The sequence below is a fragment of the Mustela lutreola genome, chromosome 13 (genome assembly GCF_030435805.1).
Source record: "Mustela lutreola isolate mMusLut2 chromosome 13, mMusLut2.pri, whole genome shotgun sequence".
Taxonomy (NCBI): Eukaryota; Metazoa; Chordata; class Mammalia; order Carnivora; family Mustelidae; genus Mustela; species Mustela lutreola.
In genome coordinates this window covers 12,476,832-12,499,887 of record NC_081302.1, presented here as the reverse complement: position 1 = coordinate 12,499,887, position 23,056 = coordinate 12,476,832, and the positions used below count along the sequence as shown (strand labels likewise).

The window sequence follows — 23,056 nt, the reverse complement described above, 5'->3', positions numbered from 1 at the left end:
CAGAGAATTAGCAGCTAAGTAGGAATGCAGCCTGTAAAAGACTCCAGGGGGTGCAGTCGGGGGGTCCAGTGGTCAGCATCCGTGGAGATGGGCAAGCCGAGAAGGGCCGGAAGATTCAGGAATGACGAGGCTTCCCGTGATGGGAGCCGAGGTTTGTTTTCATCTCTTCCTGTGTTGGAGGTGGGTAACTCCTGTTGTTTCTCTTCGCAGCAAAGAGCCCCGGGGAAAGTGTTGCTGGATGCGGTCTGCAACCACCTCAACCTTGTGGAAGGGGACTATTTCGGCCTCGAGTTTCCCGACCACAAGAAGATCACAGTAAGTGGCAGGAAATTGATGCTGGTATTTGACCATCTGCTCAGTGTCGGGAAAGGTGAGGAACCAGGTGTGGTTCCTTGGCTGTACAGACCTGTCGCAGAAGAAGAACATCCCGAAAGCCCTTGTTAATCTTGTTGGAAAATACTACATACGTAGGGTTAGCAAGTGCCAAGAGCATGCTCTGTGAAGGCTTGGCTCCCTCTGACCCCTCCCCCCACCTCTCCCTCCAGAAACTACCATTACTAGTGGCCCCGTATCCTCCTGATAAACGTCCGTGTCTGTGTATATACAAGCACATATTTCTGAAACATGCGGTTTTGGGGAAACAATATACAACTTCCTGTATCGTCCCCACCGCTTCTGTTAATGTATCCTGGAGCTCTTTCCTTTTCCGCTCATAGAATCCACTTCCTCCTTTTTCAGGTTCGTGCCATTGCGCTGAATGGTCATGCCGTGATTTATAACGCCTCTTATAAATAGTGGGATATGTAGGTTGTTCCCAGTCTTTCTTTCTTTTTTTTTTTTTTTTTTTTTTTTGTAAACAAATGAAGCTACAGGGAGCCCACTAGTACATGATGCTTTGATGCTTGCGACCAAGTATTTCACTGCTTAAGATCCATCCAAAGGCCTGGGTTTCCATCATTGTAAAGTTTGAAAGATATATCATGTTCTTTACAGAGGTTTCACCCCTGTGAACCCAAGAGTGAGAACATAGCTTACTGTTTATTTTGTCTTTTGGCTCAGGGAACTTTCCTAAGGTTGTATCTTAGTCTTTTAATAGATGTCACTTGAGACTACACGTTCACTGATTGTATTTCTCTTTGTTCTCTGAATTACTACAGGGTACCTAGCACTTTTGCGAGCCACTGTGCTGGGGATAACTGTAAGTCGCAGGGAACGTATGATCCAGGTGGGGTGTCAAGCTTAGTCAGTAACTAGCCCAGGGCATGTGACAGGGGCCCCATTGGGTCCAGGGGCATTGGGCAGTGGTGGGCAACACATAACATTGGTTTGGTGTTCAGGGTCTCCTTCCCAGGTACTATGAAACTGAGTCCCATGAGGCCAGTAGGAGTTGACCTGATAGAATGTTCTAGTGAGAGAGGACCCTGAATTTAAAGGGCAGAAAGCAACCTTCAGGAACCTGCGGGTGTGGCTGGAGTTGAGCAGTTAGGGGGAGGGGCTGAAGGAGTGAGAAGGAGGAGGCTCTCAGGTAGGCAGGGAGCCACACTTTGAAGGACTATTTTTTTTTTTTAAGATTTTATTTATTTATTTGAGAGAGAACGAGCAGTGGGGTGGGGCAGAGGGAGAGAGAGAAGCAGACTCTGCTGAGCAGGAAGTCTGATCCGATCCGCTTGATCCCAGGATCCTGGGGTCATGACCTGAGCCAAAGGCAGATGCTTAACCCACTGAGCCACCCAGGCATCCCTGAGGGACTTTTTATACCATTGGCATCCAGTAGAAGGAAAATATGAGCCACATATGTAATATCACATTTGCTAGCAGTTATGTTAAAAAAAAAAAGTAATTTTTTTTAAATGATTTTTATTTATTTATTTGAAAGATCAGAAGTAGTCAGAGAGGCAGGCAGAGAGAGAGAGAGGAGGAAGCAGGCTCCCCGCTGAGCAGAGAGCCCGATGCGGGGCTCGATCCCAGGACCCTGAGACCATGACCTGAACTGAAGGCAAAGGCTTTAACCCACTGAGCCACCCAGGTGCCCCAGTAATTTTTTTTTTTTTTTTTAAGATTTATTCATTTATTTGTCAGGAGAGAGAGAGGGAATGGAGGGGGAGGGGCAGAAGGAGACGCAGGCTCCCCGCTGAGCAGGCTTGATCCCAGGACCCTGAGATCATGACCTGAGCTGAAGGCAGACACTTATCCGACCGCGCCACCCAGGCATCCCAAAGTGAAATTAACTTAAAAGTGTATTTAACTTAGTGTGTCCAAAAACATGATCATTTTAACATGCAATCAATATCAAAAACTATGAATTAAGCTATTTCACCTTTTTTTTGTGCTGAGTCTTTGGATCTGGCATGTACTTGACTCTCACAGGCCCTCTCAATACATGCCATCCGTGTTCCCGGCACTCAGTAGACACGTGCAGCCCGCGGCTCTTGTGCTGGACAGCACAGCTCTGTCCTAAGCTAATGTGTTTGGGAAGCTGTCAGTGTGTTTTAAAGGGAACATGATAGGATCCAATTTATCGGTTAGAAAGAGGACTGGACTGGAATAGGACAAGACTAAAGTCAGGAAAGCCATTAGGAGCTTGCTGTTTTTCAGGCTAGAGACGGCGTTGGAAGGAGCTAAGGGGATACCGTGGTGGAGAGTTGGAGGGAGGTGGGTGATTCAAGAGATTTTGAGGGGAGGAGGTGGCTGGGGATATGAGTGAATGGATGGGCTCGTGACGGCAAGGAGGCTCAGAGCAGCTGGGTTTCCAGCTTTGCCATCTGGGGGATAGTGGTGCCAGTCACTGGAGATGAAAGTCTCAAGTGGCCCTGTCTGTGCAGAGGTAGACACAAGGTGTTCCATCCAGACAGGAGGACTCGGGCGTCCTTGGACATCCCGGTGGAGATGTCCAGTGGGCATTACCAGTAGGTGTATCTCCCGGAGCACAGGAAAGATATCTGAGTTGAAATGTGGACTTAGAAAATCCTAGGAGTATTTTATTTAAAAAAATTTTTTTTAAAAGACTATTTGTCAGAGAGTGAGAGCACAAGCAGAGAGAGTCACAGGCAGAGGGAGAAGCAGGCTCTCTGCTGAGCAAGGATGCGGGACTCGATCCCAGGATGCCAGGATCGCGACCTGAGCCTACAGCAGATGCTTGGCCAACTGAGCCATCCAGGCGTCCCCAATTTTTTTTTTTTTCTTTTTTAGATTTTATTTCTTTATTTGACAGAGAGAGAGAGTGAGAGAGGGAAGACAAGCAGGGAGAGTGGGAGAGGGAGAAGCAGGCTTCGCGCCCAGCAGGGAGCCTGGTGTGGGCCTCGATCCCAAGACCCTGGGACCATGACCTGAACCAAAGGCAGACCTTAATGACTGAGCCACCTAGGGGCACTCTAAAAATTTTTTTGAAAAGATTTTATTTATTTACTTGAAGAGAGAAAGAGGGGAAAGGGAGAGAGACAGTGCGGAGTCTGCTCTGAGCCCAGAGCCAGATGAGGAGGATGACCTCACCACCCTGAGATCATGGCCTGAGATGCAATCAAGGGTTGGACATTGAACCATCTGAGCCACCCAGGGCCCCCCTCCCCAGGGTTATTTTAAATATCAGCTGAAGCTCTGACACTGGACGAGAGGGTAGACTGTGTAAAGGAGGCTCGCTTGGAGCCACCGGCATTTAAGGGATAGAGAAGAGCGAGCCCCCAGAGGAGGTGCGGATGGGGAGGAGGAAACCCAGGGGAAGGACACATCACAGAGCAGAAGAGAGTGTTACAAGGAAGGCAGAGACAGGAGTTGAGTGGGTAGGTGGTGAATGAGCAAATCTGTCCCGTACCTAAAAACGGGTGTGAATAGTGTTTTCTCAGCTTGTTCTTGTCTCCAAATACTCTTTAGCATTTCCGCATGCCTGAATTAAATCTAAGCCTCCCTGACTCCCGTTCCTTTTTCTGATGTGGCAGATGACCACAGATGGGCCAGATCTAATTCTGCATTCTATTTATCCAACAATTATTTTGTGCCTACACTGTCTGTCATCATCCTTTGTACCGTAGAAGACACGAGTGACAGCAAGAAGTGGTGACGGTTTCCATTCATTAGACGGGCACAGCTTGAAAAAAAAAAAAAGAAAAGTTCACAGCTTGGTAAGAGAGAGAAGGAAAACAAATAAATTACAATACAATGTGGCTAGTTCTACGGAACATTGTTTCATAAAAGTATTCTATGTTAAAATACTGATTCTCAAAACACTGGAGGGTAATGCTGTATTATTATTTCTAACAACTTTGCCTTCCCCGACTCCACTCATGCCTTGTTTTGAGCCAGCTGGAGTTGCCTTTTTAAAGCATAAATTAGCTAATGGTGGAGTTGGGGTTCTGACCAGGTCCTTCTGACCCCAAGTTCAGTGCCCTTCTAGAACTTACAGACCTATTGATATTCCTGTGCACCTCCAGGGCTGGCTTCTTTCAAGTTTTATCAGGCTTGATTTTTATCATCTTGCTCCTTTCTTACAATACCATTTAGGAGTGTGTTTAGCCGCAAAATACAGAAAACCTGTTAATAATGGCAAAGAAATAGGGGTTCATTTGTCCCATGCAACACAGATGAAAGCCACCACATGGCTGCCTATCATGTGCCAGATTATTCTAGTCCCTGTGGACACAGCCGCTAACGTGGCTCACTTTCTAAAGCAGGGATCAGTACATTTCATAAAGGGCCAAATAATATTATATGAAGGCTTTGCAGGCCAGAGGTTCTCTACTACAGCCACCCAAGGCTGCCCTTATAGTGCAGGAGCAGCTCTGGACAGTATGTAAACAAAGAGATGTGGCTTTGTTTCAATAAAACTTTATTTATAGTACAGGAAGCCATAGTCAGCCAGCACCTGCTCTGAAGAGTGATAACTCTGTGCAAGGCATCCTGTTAGTTTGACCTACAGTATTTCATTCATTCCAGAAAAGCCCATCATATACACTTTTTCTGATGAGGAAGCTAAAGCTTAGCAAGGTGAAGTCATTTTCATGAAGGTGCACGGTGAGGAAATGCGATGGCTGTGATTCAGGTACAGGTTTGCATAAACACAAGCTCATGCTCTCCATCACCCTTCTGTTCTGACCATGTTTCCATGTTTTATTCTCTGTCAATTATAAAATCCCAACCTGAGAGTTAATTTCGTAAGACTAAAGAAAATAACGGATCTGTGATGTTAGAGGAGGCGGGAGGGGTGCCTGGGGGCGGGGTTCAAGGAGGGCCCCTGGGGCCCTTGGCCAAGTTCTGTTTCTTGATCTGGGTGCTGGTTCTGTGTGTATAATCAGCGGGGAAAAATACAGTGACCTCTATGCTTACCCCGTGTGTACCATATGTGTATAAAATATCAATGAAAGTTTATCCCCAGGAGCGCTTGGGTAGCTCAGTCAGTTAAGCATCTGCCTTTGGCTTAGGTCATGATCTCAGGGTCCTGGGATCGAGTCCCGCATTGCATCGGGCTCCTTGCTCCATGGGGAGCCTGCTTCTCCCTCTGCCACACCCCCTGCATGTACTCATGTGCTCTCTCAAATAAAATTTTTTTTTTCTTAAAAAAAAAAAAAGAAAAAAAAGTGTATCCCCAAATTCAATGAAATAAAATCACAGAGGAGCAGAAATAATGACCAGAAGGTGCCCGGAGGCTGGCTGACAGAATCAGTTTTGGAAGAGCCGAGGACAAGTCTTGATTTTGGCAAACCGAGGAAGAGCCACTCACCTGTGAAAACCGGAAATTCTGGCTGGGTTTTCACCTCTGCTCTTAGTAAAGGTGCTTGAAAATACAAGATTTCTGTCCACTGGTTTCTGCCCCCCCCCCCCCGATTCTGTTGATTTTGAGCGGGGTGCTATGTTACTGCAGCCTGGGAAAGGGCTCTGCGATCAGACTCCCAGCCCCGAAGTCAGCACAACGGCCCTCCTGAGCCTTGCTTTACTCGTGGGTGGAATGGGCTCGGTAGTGCCCAGCTAGTGGGGATTTTGAAAGGATCAGACGCGCTAACATCAGCCAGCATGTAACCCTGTGTGTGGGACCTACTCAGGTGTTTAAGAAGTATTTGTCATGGCAACTCTTACCATGATCATTTTTTAAATGGATGAAAACGGAGGACATAAGAGTTAACCATCTTAATGGTCTCAAGGTGTACTAGGCAGTAGCATTAACTATATTCACCTCGTGTCACAGGTCTCAGGAATGTTCTTCTCCTCTTTATTTTTTATTTTACTTTTTTAAAGATTTTATCTGTTCGTTAGACAGAGAGCACAAGCAGGGGAATGGCAGGGAGAGGGAGAAGCAGACTCTCCGCTGAGCAGGGTGCTCCATGCAGGACTCGATCCCAGGACCTCGGGATCACGACCTGAGCCAAAGGCAGATGCTTCACCAACTGAACCACCCTGGTGCCCCTGTTTCCATCTTTAAAAAATTGAAATTGTATGCCCTTCTACAACTGCCCAATTCCCCTTTCCAAGCCCTGGGCAACCACCATTCTAATTCTGTTTCTAGGAGTTGGGCTACTGGAGATACCTCTCAGCGTACTTAAAACCCCTTTGTCTTTCTGTGACTTATTTCGCTGAGCCTCCTGTCCTCAGGGTGTAATGTAGCAATGTAGCATATGACAGGATATCCATTCCTTTTAAGGCTCAGCTGAGACGTGTTGAATGCACGCACCATGTTTTTGCACGTGCGTGTCTGTAGGTGGACCTGGAGGTTGTGTATTTCACAACCATCAGTGTCTGTGAAGACTGCTGCAGTGAACACGTGTGCGTCCTCAGCCTAGTGTTTCGATGCTCCTGCTGTGATTTTCACCTTTACCGGCTTCATCTGGGAGGCTGCTTACTTACTTGCCAAACCAAGAGGAAGTGTGATCGGTCCCACCAGATCTAAATGGGGGCTGTGGCAGCCGGCTTTGCCCAAGTGCCTGCTTGTGCATGTTAATGTGGGAAGCTAGGGTCCCCAACCAAGTTTCTGGCACACGGAGTTGTGGACCTCCATGCCTGAGTGGTCGGTCCAGGCAGCTGGGGTCCCAGCCCAGCATTCCGTGCTCGGCTCACTTTCCATCACATGAAGCGCGCACGTCAGAGCAGGCTGCCCCAGTCGGGTTTGCAAAAGCCTAAGGGGAGAAGGCATGCATTCCACGGTCTAAGACAGGAGATAAGCTAGTGATAATTGGTAATCAGTTATGCTCTACCCTTCATTAGACTTGTCCTCTGGCTGGCCACTTAATAGAGTTGATGGCTGTGTGTCCGTGCGAGTTTGGCCTGCCCTTGTCCTTGGGTCCAGGCAGCCGTGCCCATGAGACTGCCCCCACAGGAGCAGACTTGTGTTTTCATCAGCTGCTGTATTGATTGGTCTTTCCATGGCAGGAATGTGAGTCAGATCCTGGGAATCGAGACTCTACTTCATATTTGAGTTAATTGGTGGCCAGAGTCGGGGGGCTGGTAGAAGGCCAGGAAGTTGCCATTGGGGTGAACTCAGACCTGACTGTCCTTGATCATCTCCTGTGCGCCATGACTCTGCTCCACTCTTTAATGCATCTCATTTGTTCTGCATTCGAGAGGGGGGCGAACTGGGCCAGACAGTAAACACGCAAGGCTCTGCAGACCTTGCTGTCTCTATGGCAACGCGCCAGCACTGCCCAGGGAGCCGATTCAGAGAGGTAACTTGCCCGTTACTTAACGATGAATGAACTGCATAACCAGGTTTTTAACCAGGATTCACACACTGGCCTGCTTTCGGCTACATGTGGCTGCCTTTCCTCCCATTGGCCCTGAGGTCGGCGAGAGCTGTGTGAACCTCAGGGACGGAGATAGGTGTGGACTGCTGATCTCAGAAGCCCGTCGAGGGTACTGGGAGGGTACCGCTGATCTCACAAGCCACAAGTCTGTGGCTTGTAAATATCATTTTAAACATTTTCTTCGTCCTGTCACAGCTGGGTCGAATATGAACCTCTTCGATTTTGGACCTTATCTGGGAAATGAGTTTAATAAATGATGATTTTACGAGGTTGCCATGAGATACTTTAAAATGATGGGCCCAGCAGGATCCCTGCATGTAGTAGGCACCCCGATATCTGTCACATTTGGTGCTTGCATTCGAGCTCAGAAACCAACAAAGCTGACCCACCAGTCTTGCATTAAAGCTGTATCGCTTACGGATCTGATACGACAGTTCGCATTTTTAATAAATACCAGTAAAGCTCTGGAAGAAGATTGCCCTCTTTTTGTTAATTTTCTATCTTTCTCTGTGCCAGGAGAAAAGTTTTGTCCCTGGTAGTGTCTTAGTACAGGCTGCCCTAACAAGATATCGCAGACTGGGTGACTTGAACGGCAGACAGTGTTGAAGACTGGAGTCTGAGATCAGGGTGCCAGCCTGATCAGTTCTGGGTGAGGACTCGCCTTCTGGCTGGCAGGTGGAGATTCTCACTGTGTTCTCACATGGCAGAAAGAGATAAACATCTTTCTCTTCTTCTAAGGCCACGGACCTATTGGACCAGGGCCCCACTTTTAGGACTTTATTAAGCCTTCATTACCTTTTAAAGACCTATCGATACAGTCTCATTGGGGGGTTAGGGCTTCGACACTAGGATTTGGGAGGGACACAGTTCAGTCAACAGCTGCAGACATGCTTTGTAGGGGCTTAAGGCCACAGAAACCACAGCTACACCCCTCTTGGGGGTTTCCCAGCCCTACCGGGGTCGGTCAGGCCTCCTTATGTTATGCTTCATAGCAGCCTATTGACCTTGCTTCTTCCTGGGGGTCTGAGAACGTCATTAGCCATGAGCAGCTCTTTGTGGAACATGCCGGTTGTAAGGGATGAAGAGTGTTGCAGAACCACAGACAGAAGTTTGGGAATCCATCAGCAGTGATGTTGTGGAGTGCCTTTGTCACCATGCAGAGAAGCACTGTGGTTTGATGTGACAGTGGCTGTGTTAATGGGGCAGTTCTCAGAGGAGGCTTCTCTTGAGCGTAGAGAGTCTGGGAAGAGGATGGATTGGTAGAAAAAGAGAGCGATGGGTCATCTTCCATTTCCTTTTTTTTCTTTTTAAAAAGATTTTATTTATTTATTTACTTATTTGACAGAGAGAAAGATCACAAGTAGGCAGAGAGGCAGGCAGAGAGAGAGAGAGAGAGAGAGAGAGAGGGAGAAGCAGGCTTCCCGCTGAGCAGAGAGCCTGATGCGGGGCTCCATCCCAGGTCCCGGACCATGACCTGAGCCGAAGGCAGAGGCTTAACCCTCTGAGCCACCCAGGCGCCCCTCATCTTCCATTTCTTAAGCTGGGAAGATACATGTTTTTTTGTTTTTATTTTGTTTATATTTGGTTTCTAATTAATAGACTTCTTTAAAGATTTTATCCATTTATTTGACAGAGACAGAGAGAGAGAGAGAACCCAAGGAGGGGGAGCAGGAGGCAGAGGGAGAGGGAGAAGAAGACTTCCCCCGAAGCAGAGACCCGGGTGTGAGGCTAGATCCCAGGATCCCAGCATAGATTTGGATCTTGCCTTTTTGTCCAGTCTCATAATCCTGCTTTTTAATTGGGGGTGTTTAGAGCATTTACGTGTAGTGTGATTGTTAATAATGATTTAAATGGGTCATCTTGCTATTTTCTGTTTGTCTTCTCCATTCTTGGGTTTTTTTTTTTTTCTTTTAAGATTTTATTTATCTGTCAGAGAGAGAGAGAGCATGAGCAGGGGAGAGAGGGAGAGGGAGAGGCAGGCTCCCCGCTAAATAGGGAGCCCAGTGTGGGGCTCAATCCCAGGGATCATGATCTGAGCCGGAGGCAGATGCTTAACCAACTGAGTCATGCAGGTACCCCTTCTTCACATTCCTTATGCTTGAGGTTTTCTGAGATTTTCAGATCTGTCAGGTTTATCGTTTCCATCAAATTTGGAAAATTTTCAGCCATTATTTCTTCTAATATTCTGTCTGGTGTTTTTTGCCCCTCCCTTGCCATCTTTTATCCTTTGTGACTTCAATTCTCCATGCATGTTAGTCTGCCCAAAGTTGATCTACAGTTCTCTGGTGCCCTATTAACTTCTTCTTGTTTTAAAAATTTCGTTTATTTATTTGACAAGACAGAGATCACAGGTAGGCAAAGAGGCAGGCAGAGAGAAAGGGGAAGCAGGTTCCCTGCAGAGCAGAGAGCCCGATGTGGGGCTTGATCCCAGGACCCTGAAATCATGACCTGAGCTAAAGGCAGAAGCTTAACCTACAGAGTCACCCAGGCGCCCCATTAATTTCTTGATACTACTTCTCTGTTTCATTTTGAATTGCTTCTGTTGCTTCATCTTCAAGTTCATTAGTGTTTTTTCTGCAGTGTCTAATCTGATTTCAGTTTCATCCTATATCTTTTGTTGTTTTTTGAATCTCACACAGTGTTGTTTTTGTTTCTAGAGGTTTCATCTAAGTCTTTTATTTCTTCTGTATGTCAACATTGAACATAAGGAATGCAGTTGTAATTAACTGTCTTTATGTCCTTCACTAATTCTAACACCTGTGTTCCATGTCAGATTTGATTTTTTTTTTGTGTGTGTGTGTGTGTGTGATTATGGGCCCTATTTTTCTACTTCCTTATATGTGTGGTGATTTTCTTTATTGGATGTCAGATATTGTGAATTTTACCTTGTTGAATCCTGGATATTTTATATTCCTATAAACTTTTATTGAGTGTCCTGGGATGCAATTAAGTTATTTGGAAACCATTTAGTCCTTTCAGATCTGGATTTTAAGACATGTTAGTTGGGACTGGTTTGGTGTATACTCTCAGGTTAATTATTCCTTACTGCTAAGGGACAGCCATTCTGTACCTTACCCAGTACCCCAGAAATCATGAGGTTGTCTGGTGCGGCTGGTGAGAAATAGTAGTAGTCCGGACACTATGTGAGCTCTAGGTCTGACACCTTGAGTCATTTCATTGGTTCTTTGTCCCCAGTCTTGGGTACTTTTATTACAAGGTGACATTGATCAGTATTCAGTTGATGACTCTCAAAGGGAACCTTCTGTACTCTCTCAAATGCTCTTTCTGGAGGGAGATTTCTCAGCCCCATCTTTTTAATTCATGGATTTGCCAGATACTTCCTCCCTGTACCATGGTCCAGAACTTGCTCAAGGCAGAAAGCTGGGGCAAGTGTAGTGATTGTGATTCTATTTACTTGTCTCTCAGGGATCACTCTTTCTAAGTGTCTGGTGTCCTGAGCTTTCGGATTTGTTGTGCTAAGTATATTTTTCTTTTGGTTTTGTTTTGTTTTGTTTTTCATGTAGGAAGATAAATCCAGTCCCTGTTAATCTATTTTGAGCAGAATAAAAAAACATCTAACAGGTTTAAAAAGAAAGCCACACTTACCATTAATATGAAAAAGTTACATTTAAGCAAATTGTTATAAAAATTCAAAAAGTCTAGTTATTTCTTGTAGGAGTCAGCTTGCGGAAAGACTACTTTGTTGCCATGAATTCTAGACACTGGATAATTTGCTGTAACATTTTATCTCATTCCTATCTGTGTTACAGTCAATGAAATTTTTTTATCACATGCAGTTTTGATTTTTAAACCTGAAGAGGTGAGCTAAGCTTTTGTTGAGTCTGTTAGCTTTTAGACGAGCAGCATATTATTTGCAGAAAAAGCACAAGTTTGGGGTCAAATGAACTTGATCTTGCATCCTGGCTGTGTATGACCTTGGGCAGCTTAAAGAAGCTTTCTGAACTCGGCTTCTCCTGTGTAAAATTACCGCATCATCAGGAACATTAAATGAGAATGTATAAGCAGTTGTCTAGTGCCTGGACTGCAGGACATGCTCAAGAAATGGTCTCTTCTCAGTATTCTGATACCAAGTAACTGAGTTTCTTTCAATAAGAACCTTTCCAAAATACCTCAGATATTTTAGCTGCCTACAAAATCTACCTAAAATGTCACCCACCAAAATAAATCACCAGAGGCTAAAGATGTCGAAGGGAAAGACGAGAAACCACTTTGGGAACAGTGGTTGACTTTGCCTTTCTTTACATACCTAAGCGTTGAAGTGTTTCTTCTAACACTACCATTAACCGAAGATCAGAGGAAAGTAGGGAGTCTGACTGAAATGTAGGCAGACGCAAGAAGACGGGGCTAGAAAGCTCTGGAAGGTATATGTTAGGGGCTGAGTTGTGTCTCCTTGGAATTTGTTTGTTGAAGCTCTAATACCCAGTACCTCAGAACAAGACTGTACTTGAAGATAGGGCCTCTAAGGAGGCGGTGAAGTTAACATGAGGCCAGGAGAGTAGGCTCTCATCCAGGTGACAGTTGTCAGCTTACAAAGAGGGAAGTTGGATGTACCCAGGGGCATACATCCACAGAGACATGATCACGGGAGCACAGGGCCAGAAGGCAGCCATTCGCAAGTCAAGGAGACCTTGGGAGAAGCCAAGCCCATGACACGTGAGCCTCCAGAGCTGTGAGGAAATTTTTTTAAAGTGTGTTGTCCAAGTCTCCTAGTCTGTGGTGGTTTGGCCCAGCAGCCCCAGCAACCTTTTACTAGCCCGGAAGTTCCCTGATTCAGTGAGCTGTACTGACGAGACTGACATTTTGAGAAATCCATTCATGTTAACCAAATCCCCTTACAGTCCGGTAACATGGCCCTGTAGGGGCGCTCTGGAGACCAGCAGCATGGTTTTGGAAAGAACAGGGATGTATGGCTTGGTCGAAGGGGTGGATAGTGGGATTAGGCATAGATCATTACAGCTGTGACCTTCTGGGGAGCCAGTTGGCAGGGAAAGAAAGATGATGGCGCTTTTGTCACCTTTTTAAATTGGCCGGAGCTTGCGTCCGTTCTACTTAGGTTGAGTGGAGAAGTGATCTGTCTATGATGACCTCGTCCAGTTCAGTTGCTTTCCAGTGGCCCTCCCTATATATCAAAATTTCCGTGCTTGACTTCTGACAAGCAGCAGCAACCCTATTTGTCTTCTTGCTCCTTATAGCTCATCCATTTAGGGTAATTTAAGTCCTCTCTGTGCAAGACCTTTTCTGAGCCCTGCAGCTAACACTGTAACTGGTAAACAGAGAGGTTCTCGGAGACCCTGAGTTCTCCCCCCAACCCCCTGGGTGAGCCATGACGTGATCGATGGCCCCCAGCGTGACTGCCACGGAGCCCTACCCTACAGCCTCATGCCCGCTGGTCTGATGTTCCCAGACCTGCTCGTTGTAAAACCACATGCTCCGTTGGCTCAAACTGGTGCTTGTGTTTGATGCTTGCCACAGAAATGCCAAAAACAGACGAGAGCTGTTTTAAAACAATTCATAAAATTGGCATTGATGTTGCCAGAGCACAGTCGTTTTGTCCCAAGTGGTTTGCGGAAGTTGAGGCAGATTCTGCAGCAGAACTGGCGATGAGGAAGCTTCTCGGAGGGGGTTCCCTGAGGCAGCTATGGTGGCCAGGCGAGCGCAGGCCTGCAGGCCCGTGGGTGCGCACACCGTAGCCGGGGCTGCGGGGGCGGGGGGTGTCTCCACTCTGGTTTGCCAGTTAACGTGCTGTCCCATGCAACACGACACTTCACTTACTCTCTCCCTGCCTCGTCCTGCAGCCCTCTGCTTTTACAGGGGAAGCAGAAGGCAGCAAGAAGGAACATTCTTATCTTCCCGACCCAGAAATGGAAACTCGCATTCTCGATTTTACTTCTCCTTCATTTGACCTTTCAGTAGTTCTTGGTATAATTCCTTCTGGAAACGCTGTCTTCCCACGGCTTCTGTGACGTGACATTTCCTCTTTTCCCTTCTGTCCTTGTTGCTTCCACCTGCCTGTTCCATGGCGGAGGCGCCATCTTGGGTCATGGCATTTCATCCTCTGGACTCGGTGAGACTGCCTTCCCCTCCACGGAGTCAGGGTGGAGGCGACTTCTAATGTGAGATGTCCGGTCCGGGCTTCACCTCTGGGCTCTAGACACGTGCGCCCCACCATTGCCATACCGTCTCTTGCTCATGAAATCCAAGGACACCTCATAAAATCAAAGTCTAGAATCTCCATCCTGGCCCTCTTCCGGTACTCCTGTCTTTGTGAATGGTGCCAACGTCTATCCAGAGGCCCTCAGGGGAAATCCTGGTATAGATTTGGTCATTATCTCCTCCCTGAGCCACCATATCCAGTCCGTCAGTAAATCCCTTTTAATTTTACCTCTTAAATTTTTCTTCAGTCCGTCCACTTGCCCCCATCCCTGCTTCTGCACCCCTGGTCCAGAATAGTGTTCCCTCTCGCCCAGACGATTGCTGTGTGCCAGTCCACATCTCCTCCGGCCCTTCTGTCCTCACACTGCCAGCTTCATCTTTTTAAAGATAGCACATCTGATGCCATCAGCCCTGTGCTTAAATCTGACTTCATATTGCTCTGAGGACAAGGATGAAGAATGGCAACATGGCGGCGGCGGGGGGTGGGGGGTGGGGGAGGTGCAGTCTGACCCCTTCCTGACCCACCCGCCTTGCTCTGGGGCTGTGGCATTCCCTTCACATCTCCACACGACGTCATCTTTGGGGACCCATTCCCTCAACAATGTTGTGTTCACATCAGGTCTCGTGTTCCCCCCCACATCCATGCCTGGTCAGACCTCCATCCCAGCCCTTGGGAGTCCTCTGCCCTCCCTTCAGTCAGTTTCTGTCACACAACTTCACTTTTGTCAGGAAGGGTTTGGTTCCTGTCTCTTCCTCACTAGACCATCAGTTCCATAAAGCAGGAACCATGCTAAGTTTGTCTCCTCACTGGATTCCCAGAACCTAACATGGGGACGCGGTAATTTTTTGTTAAATGAATAAAAAAGTTAAGAACAGGGTTTTAAGTTCCAACTCTGGGTACTGATGGTCTCAATCTCCGTTTCTTATCCCATGGAAATACATTTGGCACCTTTTCCATCTGTTAGGCATCTTAAAAAATACGTCTCGCAAACGATGATTGCGGTTTTAAATGTTGATGTTCTCACGTTTGAAGGTTGAGGTTTATAATTATCACAGTGGAGATAAACCTATGGCAAGTAATGCCATTATTTTATTTTCAAGTTTATTTATGTAACTAATCTCTACATACAACCTGGGGCTTGATCTCACGATCCTGAGATCAAGAATCACATCTCCTCCAGCTGAGCCAGCCAAATCCCCCTAATATCATTGTTTCGTTGTTGTTAATGTTGTTTGTCCCCCTTACAGGAGAGTGGTAGGGGATGGGAAATACTGAAATGAGAATTTCATTAAGAAATATTACTGCTTGGGGGCACCTGGGTGGCTCAGTTGGTTAAGCAACTGCCTTCAGCTCAGGTCATGATCCCAAGGTCCTGGGATCGAGCCCCACGTCAGAGGGAGCCTGCTTCTCCCTCTGCTTCACTGCCTGCTTGTGCTCTTCTGCTCTCTGTCAAATAAATAAATTTAAAAAAAAATTAAAGAAATATTACTGATTGGAGAAGGTGAATGGGGAAAGAGTAACCTGAATAAGTAGAGATTTAACATTTTTAGTGTTTCCATTGTGAAAATTCTTAGTGCTCACTTAAGGTGATTTAGATAATGGAGAAAGGCAGGAAATCATCCATCTTCCAACCTCCCCAACACATTTTCCCACATACTTAAATATTCCACAAGAACATCCTTTTTAATGCCTGAGTGATAACGTGTCCTATTGGAGATTACTTATTTATTTGGTGTTATTGTAAAAAATTTTCACCATCAGAAATGCTAATCACAGCATTTTTATTTCACCTAAATCTTTGCGTGCATCACTGTACAATTTCCCAAAGTTCCATGACTGGATGAAGAGTACATGTAGGAGTGGGGGTTTTTAAGGCTTCAGATAATTATTACCTAATTAGTCTCCAGAAATATACCAATTCATCTCTCCACCAATAGCGTTAAGACACTGCAGGTTTCCCTGCCAAGCTGTGGTATTACGGGGCGAATACACAGATACCTACACTCCTATCCTGGTGCAAATTTAGTGGGTGGAATTGGTATTTGATTTTTCTGCCTTGCATTTGTAGTGTGGATTGCTCCTGAATTTGAATAATTTCCCTGTTAGCCATTGTTACTTTTTTTTTTTCTTCTGTCAGTTACCTGTTAATTCTTTGGATCGTTCAAGAGTGTTGTGTTTTTCATATTTACTTGTAAGAACCTGTTTACGTTAAGCACAGTAACCATGTCTTCAGTAGAACCCTTTCCACATGACCACCAGTTCAGAAGGAGTTCAGAGAAAAGCAGCGTGTGAAATCAGATAATATGGTTAAATGATGCTTTACCCTTAAGGGCAGTTGGCTGCTCTCTCTTAATTTTGCCTCCTATCCTGCCTGTGTGTGAAAAGACTCTGGACTTTGAAGCTGGACAGGCCTGGTTTCAGTCCTTACTCTGATGTCTGGACAAATGATAGTTCTTGTCTACAAGTCTCTGTTCCTCTTCTAGGCAACCTGAATCCTTCTGGCCTTGTTTTGAGAGGTTGGAAGCTTCTGGATAGTGCCTGGTGCAGAGAGATACATTCCCTTCCTATTTCTTCCCTTCCCGTATGCGTCAAAGATGTGCTGTTCTGTAAATGCGAACAACACGTGGGTATTTGTTTCATTAAGGAACATGTGTTTTCACTTCCCCTGTAGCCAGACGTGCAGTGGGGCCTCGGGGTTTGCTGAGGAACTAGCGGTGAGAGAAGAGTACAAAGAGAGGCAAAGAAGTCTTAGTTCACTCGTGGCAGCTGGGAGAGGTTTTCAACTCCGAAGCTCAGGGATGATATCAGCAAATTTGGATCTATACTATGCAAGTGGTAGGTGATGGGAGATACACCATCCTGCAGCAAACAGGAACAGACGGCCTCAAATACTCAAAAATATGGTAATTTTAAACAGCTCCAAGTCAAGTCTCAAAATATTGTGCTCTTCCATTGAGAATTTGTCTCAATCTGTTTTTTCTTTCGTAGGTGTGGCTGGATCTCTTAAAACCTATTGTCAAGCAGATTAGAAGTAAGTATCTCCCCTGTGTTTAACAGTGATGTTAAGTGTGAAGCCAGACTAGTTCCTTTTCTAGACAACCATTGGCCCTGTTGCGTTTAGTGAGCTGGTGGCACAGACTCTTGGTGGTGGTGGTTGGTTTTTTTTTTAACCCCGTGATTTCCTGTTCTCATCCACTAAACCAACTGCAATTAAAATGTCACTTCTGCAATTTTAATATTTAACAATTTGGTCATCAAAACCTTGCTTGGAAAATCCAATCTCGATTCATAGCTAACGCATATTGCTCATCCCAGGCTAATTGAGCTTGCCTTGGTCAAGGCCCGTGTTTGTTACTGTCACTTTTGAAGGGGAAGGTGGAGCCCCGTATTCCAAAGACTAGGGTTAGGTTTTCTGTCCTGCCTCTCCAAAGCCTGGGAAATCAGAGTGCAAGTGTTGTGTGGAAACAACGAGGTGCCCATAAGTGTCTGGGGCACTCGTGGCTTTCTGAATGGCGAGCAGAACTGAAGGGAGTCTGGCTTGCATTTATATCGTGTGCTGGAGAAGATTAAGGAGGAGTAAGGAAAGAAGGCAGGCTTTCTCTCTCCCTTCTTGTTGAGACTCAGACCAGGACAGCACCTCCACTCTCCGCCCCCCACTCTTGGTTTTGAGGTCAAGTTCAGAGTCTAAATGCTCCCTCCCTGCATCCCCGGCCTGGGCAGAAGTCCCAGGATAGAAACAGAATCGGATTCCATTAGTGGAACAGGAAGCACCAGGACACCTCGCTGCGATCATTTCAATGTCTGACTAAGAAACCCCACTGGGCCACTTCTAACAATTTATGTGGGTGTAATAACCAGGCGCGCAGCGTCTGTAGGGCCCTTATGCGTTTGAAATTGATGTTGATCTTCTGTCATTTAAATTAAGCAATTATTGATGCTGAAAATGAAACCTCCATTGTTTGTTTAATGTTTATGGGTTTATGGGGCGGCTAGCCAGAACCTGAGCATGGAGGGCGGGAGGTGTGGGGGAGCCTGTTGCTGAGAAGCCCCTAGACCTGGTGGGTGGAGGTAGCGAAGCATCCAGAATGATGGCTTGTGTGCCTGCAGTAACTCCTGGGAAATGCTCGGTGTGGAACAGCGTCTTTTAGCATGTTGCCAAATGCAGACTGGAGATACCCTCTGTTGCCCTTGGGTCCACCCTGAGCGGGGCTTCTCCTCCGATCCCCGTGGGCTGTGACTAGTTGGGTGTGAGACAGAGCTGTCCTTCTGCATTGAGGGACAGCATCTTCCTCGTTTCAGGCTGTAGAAGGATCTGGTAGCCTTGCGGAATTCGCCGCGGACAGGAGACAGGCTGGCTTTCTGTCTTCCCCATTTGGCCATGTTACTTTATGATCCAGCCTCGACAGGCGACAGTTTTTGTTGTTAGTGTGGTCAGGGACAAGGGACCCAGAGTCCCTGGGCTTCAGTATTTCTGTGCCTCATTTTTCTCCTAATTTTGTGTCTCTTGTCCACATCTTCATCTTCCGTCGCTTTTGGGGTCTTTTTTCCTCAACTTAAATGGGTGATCACAGATGATGATACAACATTATTTTTTGTGACAGCAAAAGGTAGAGCAAAGAGACGTTTTCTGCTTTTGCACAACTGCTGTTAAAATTTGGATTTCATTATATTTCCTTATGTTTCATAGACCTTAGTAAACTCGTGGCTATCATTCCAAAGGGCAGAACCTGTAAGACTGCTCTGGTCTGTAAGCTCATATAAGCTTATATATATCTGATAGATATGAAATTTGATACATATATCAGAACAAGCTCTGATTCAGGTTATAAATTATTGTAATTAACTTGATGTTCTGTTTTAATTCTGAAGAGTTTCCCATCTCCTTGATCCGCTCCCTGTCCACGCATCCCGGGTCTGCTTCCTGATGTTGCCCGAACGCATCCGCACGACGGTTGAGAGGGCTGCGGCTGAGGGCTGAGGGCTGGGCCGCGCCTTGTTTGTCTTCTCTCCAGAGCTCAGGGGAGCGCCTGGCCCGTAGGTGCTCCTACATATTTGATGAGCCCATCAGCAGCTCTACCTGGTGGAGAGCTTAAAATCCTAAATCCTAAAACCGACTGACATTTTCATTTTTCCCTCAAGTTACCCAAAGGCCTCCATTTGGACTAAAAGAGCCAATTAGATAAATTTTTTAAGGCAAATGCCTGTTTTTACAATCTGAGTACAGTTTAAGTCTTCAGAGGAAAAGGTTAATACCTGAACCACACAGTCAGGTCACAGCATTGTTTTAGAACAGGCAGCTGTGTCTCTGCGACGTGGGAGTGGGAATTAGTACCTTAGCTGCCGCTTCAGTGACCCAGATGTCAGCAGATGTGCTCTTGGCAGCTTGGAATGAGACTCGTTATTTGGTGTCTGATATACCCTCTGAAGTCTTTTTCCTTAATTACACTTGAAACAAATCAATAAATGCTTCCCTGCTTTTTCTCCCCGCCTTTTAGGGCCAAAGCATGTTGTTGTCAAGTTTGTGGTGAAATTCTTTCCACCTGACCACACACAACTCCAAGAAGAACTCACAAGGTTAGTGGTTTGGAAACTGGGTATTTATTGCCACGGGGTGCCGAGGAGAATAGAAGGTCCGTGTTCTCCGCCATCTGATGACACATGTCCACAGCGCTTCCCTGACCGGCGTCTGCGCTGTCCTTCACCGTGTAACCCTTTGCTCCCAGCTCCGCCTACAAACAGGGCAAGAGAGAAAGCACCACGTTTTCCTCAAAACCTGGTTTCTTGAAAGCTAAGCCGTGAAGGGAACTGGGCTTGTGACCTCTCCCGGTCCTAGTTCTTTCTTCTGTGTGTCACATCACAGGATGGTTTGGGGAAGTCAGACTCTGGGAAACCAAGATGGTAGCTCAGTGTCTTAGTTGCTGCCATGGGTGCGTGGGCATGAGCCAATGCTCGGTTTCTTTGAAAGCTGGCCAAGTGGGAGAAGTGTGAGTATGGAGTCAGGCCTGCCCTTGGTCCCTGTGTGACTGGCCAGCTTCCATGCTCCCTCTGTCCCTCTGCTCATTGCCCTGTTCAGTGCGACTCTGCTGGCACCTGGCCAGGGTTGTCTTGAGGAGAAGCAGGATTATGCACGGGGTGGCTGGAGCCCATAGGGAGGCCATGCATGATCACATCATCGCCATCATTGTTTAACTTGCAGAAGACACACGATATATGCTAGGGGAGAGCAGAGCCTGGTGGGAATGCCTGAAGACAAAGTGTCACCCTTTCAAGAGTGCCCGGATGAGTGACCTACTAGTCTGGCCAGCCAGATTCTTCCCACACATGGCTTTCAAGCTGTTGCTGATTAGGCTAAGCGTGTCCCTTCCTTGTCCTCCTCTTGGTATGGAGCACAATGTCTTGGGTGGTTGACCGTCATTTAGCAAAGGAATGGAGGCATTCCATCAACAGTGCTTAGGAAGTGGACGCTGTATGCGTTGTCCTAGGCTCTGGGAATATGGTGGTGAAAAGGCAAGCCTGACTCTCATAGGAGCGGATAAAATGATTAAATGAACGAGAACAAATATCAGATAATGGTAAGATCTCTGTAGGTAACTGAGGAAGGATGATAGGATGGACAGTTACGACCAGGTGACAGCTTCAGATGGGTCAGTCTGAGGAAGTGGTACGTGTCTGAGCACGTGATGAAAATCCTTCAGTCCTCCTTGGAGGAAGAGCCTTCCAGGTAGGAGGAACGGTTGGCGGTGGTCAAGGCACCAACAAGCTCCGGATGTTCAAATACAGTGGACCCTTGAACGGGACTTTGAGCTGCACACGTCCACTTACGTGCAGATGGCCCACGCGTGCGTGAGTGCATGAGAGTGTGATAAATACAACACGAAACTACATGCACTTTCTCTTCACAAATGGATTTTCTTCACACTTCTTGTCTCTAGCCTACTTTTTTTTTTTTTTATAAGAATACAATGTATAATACATATAACTTACAAAATATGTGTTAGCTATGTTTCTGACTGGTAAGTCTTCCAGTCAACAGTAGTTGAGTTTTGGGAAAGTCAAAAGTTAAATGCAGATTTGAGGCTGCGCCTGGGGTTGGTACCCCTAATCACCCTCAAGGGCCAGTTGTACCCTAGAGAAGGCTGGCATGACAGGAAAAGACAGGGCGACGTGCAGTGAGGCAGGACAGAGGCTGGCTGGATGGTAGGGTTGAAAGTCTAGCTGCCGTGCGGGTGTCGCAAGACGGTGAGAGCTGGGAATTCCATGAGGAAGCCATTGCTCTCCACTGGTGGTCCCCGAGGAGGTGGCAGGAGTGGAAACGGAGAAGCGTGGTTGCGTTTGGGCTCTGTGCTGGAGATGGGGTCCGTCCATCCTGGTGAGGGGCCAGTGGCAGCAGAGACTGAGGGGGGGGGAGAAAACTTAGACTTTTGTCTTATGCTTAGACTTTGACTTAAAAAAGGAGCAGAGGGAAGCAGGGGGATTGCAGAGGGGTGGAAAGTCAGGGATTGGGTTCTGCCGGCTTTTGTTTGAGAGGCCGCCCAGACGCCGTGCTGCCATGTCAGGTGCAGGAACGTGGACTTCCAGGAACAGGTGAAGGCGGTGGCTCTTCCCATGCCTCTGCATTTTCTGAATGAGTTGCTACTAAGTTGCTACCTCCACTGATAATCCTCAGATGGATGAAGCCATTAATTGGCCAGGAATTACAGGAGCCCTCAGCCTTCTGGGAGGTATGCGTGGTTTTCTAGAACAGCCCCCATGGAGGAGAGGCAGCTGGACTGCGATGTCCAGAGGCACAGGATAGGCCAACGACAGCAGAGGCTTCCGGTGCCGTCATTGCTGGGCCTGCTGGGTCTCTGCGTCTGAGCTGGGTTTCCTTTGATTGGAACATGCATTGCTCGGAGCTCAGAATATCAACCTCAATGTGAAGGCGAGTCCAGCTGTCACAGGGCAGTGTGCCTTTGCCTCCTGTTTGTCGCTGTACCTCTGTCCTCCTTGGGAAGTTGGTGGCATGAAGCCTTGTTTTTCTCCCTCCTGTTCTAATTTGCTTTGAGTTTTCTGCACCTTTTCAGTGTTTGCAAATCATGGTCTCTAGAGGTTTGTAGTTTCCTCCCATGGTGGTTTTTGCTAGAAAATTCCATGCACCGCTGTGTCCGATCTGATAAATTCCTCAGGTGACACAGGCTCAGCCGAATGGGGCAGCTTTTGGGTTTTGTTGTCTTTGCTTTCTGGCTCCCAGTGTTAACCACATTTAAAACATCTTTTCTATAGACTCCTTTCGGTGCAAGGGTGAAGATAATCGATAGGAAATTTAGGAGCTCTCCGTTGCTTTGGACTTTGTTGAAAGGTGCAGCGGGAAGGGGACCTTCCTGATCCAATATGTTGCCTCCCTCATTCTCAGGTTCCTGTGTAAGCAGAAGTTTAATGATGGGCCTCTTGAGGTCCCCGGGACTTTTCTGCAGCAGAGAGGGAGTGAGGGAAGGTTTAGGGGAAGCTCTGTGTGGACGGCACTTTAGCCGAGGGACTAAAGAGGCAGGTCTGCAGTTTAGCAGACTCTGAGTGACTCTAGATCTACAGTTAATTCTCGGGGCCTCTGGAATAGGTTTCAGCTTCCCGTGTCTGTAGATAGAAGATTAAATTGCACTTTGCTGTTAACCAAGGGGCCGAATTCCTTTCTATTTATTGAACTGCACTTTCCGTGGCGCTGTGTTCTGTTGCCGCCAGGGCCGTGGCCTCTAGAAGGGGAAAAGCAGGTGTGGATTTGAAACACTGCGGCAGGGAGCGGTCTTTGGGATAGAGGTTACCAGGTTTCCTCACCACAGAGCTCCCAAGACCGTCTCGATGAGCCCACATGCCTCTCGGCACGCTTTGCTCAGGGCGTCCTGTCTCCGTTCGGATCCGGTTTCCTCTTGGCTGTGCTCTTCTTAGAGGTGGTGAGATCCGTCCAAACTTGCTGCCCTTCAAGGCCTGCTCAGGTGTCTCCTGAGACCGGCGGAGAAGTTGTAAATTACTTTCCGCTGAATAAGGAAAGAACAGTGAAGACCTCCCGAACGAAATAAGTTAAGATAGACGTGTTCAAAGTAGGGCCTCTGGTTGGTGTGATTTGCTACACTTACTGTCCCCAGAAGTCCTCCTGATGAGTTCCGGCCACCGTCATGCCCTTCTTCAG

General features: G+C 46.9%; 1 protein-coding gene across 4 annotated transcripts in view; it reads left to right on the top strand.

The window, feature by feature from the left end:
* The window catches only part of FARP1 (FERM, ARH/RhoGEF and pleckstrin domain protein 1), a 272,243-nt gene that overhangs the window by 176,694 nt on the left and 72,493 nt on the right, over window positions 1–23,056 (top strand). For all 4 annotated transcript variants that reach the window (XM_059144403.1, XM_059144404.1, XM_059144401.1 and 1 more), the window contains 3 exons: window positions 211–315; window positions 16,885–16,927; window positions 19,392–19,470. In XM_059144403.1, the coding sequence (XP_059000386.1) occupies window positions 211–315; window positions 16,885–16,927; window positions 19,392–19,470 (227 nt within the window). The remainder of the gene's footprint in view (window positions 1–210; window positions 316–16,884; window positions 16,928–19,391; window positions 19,471–23,056) is intronic.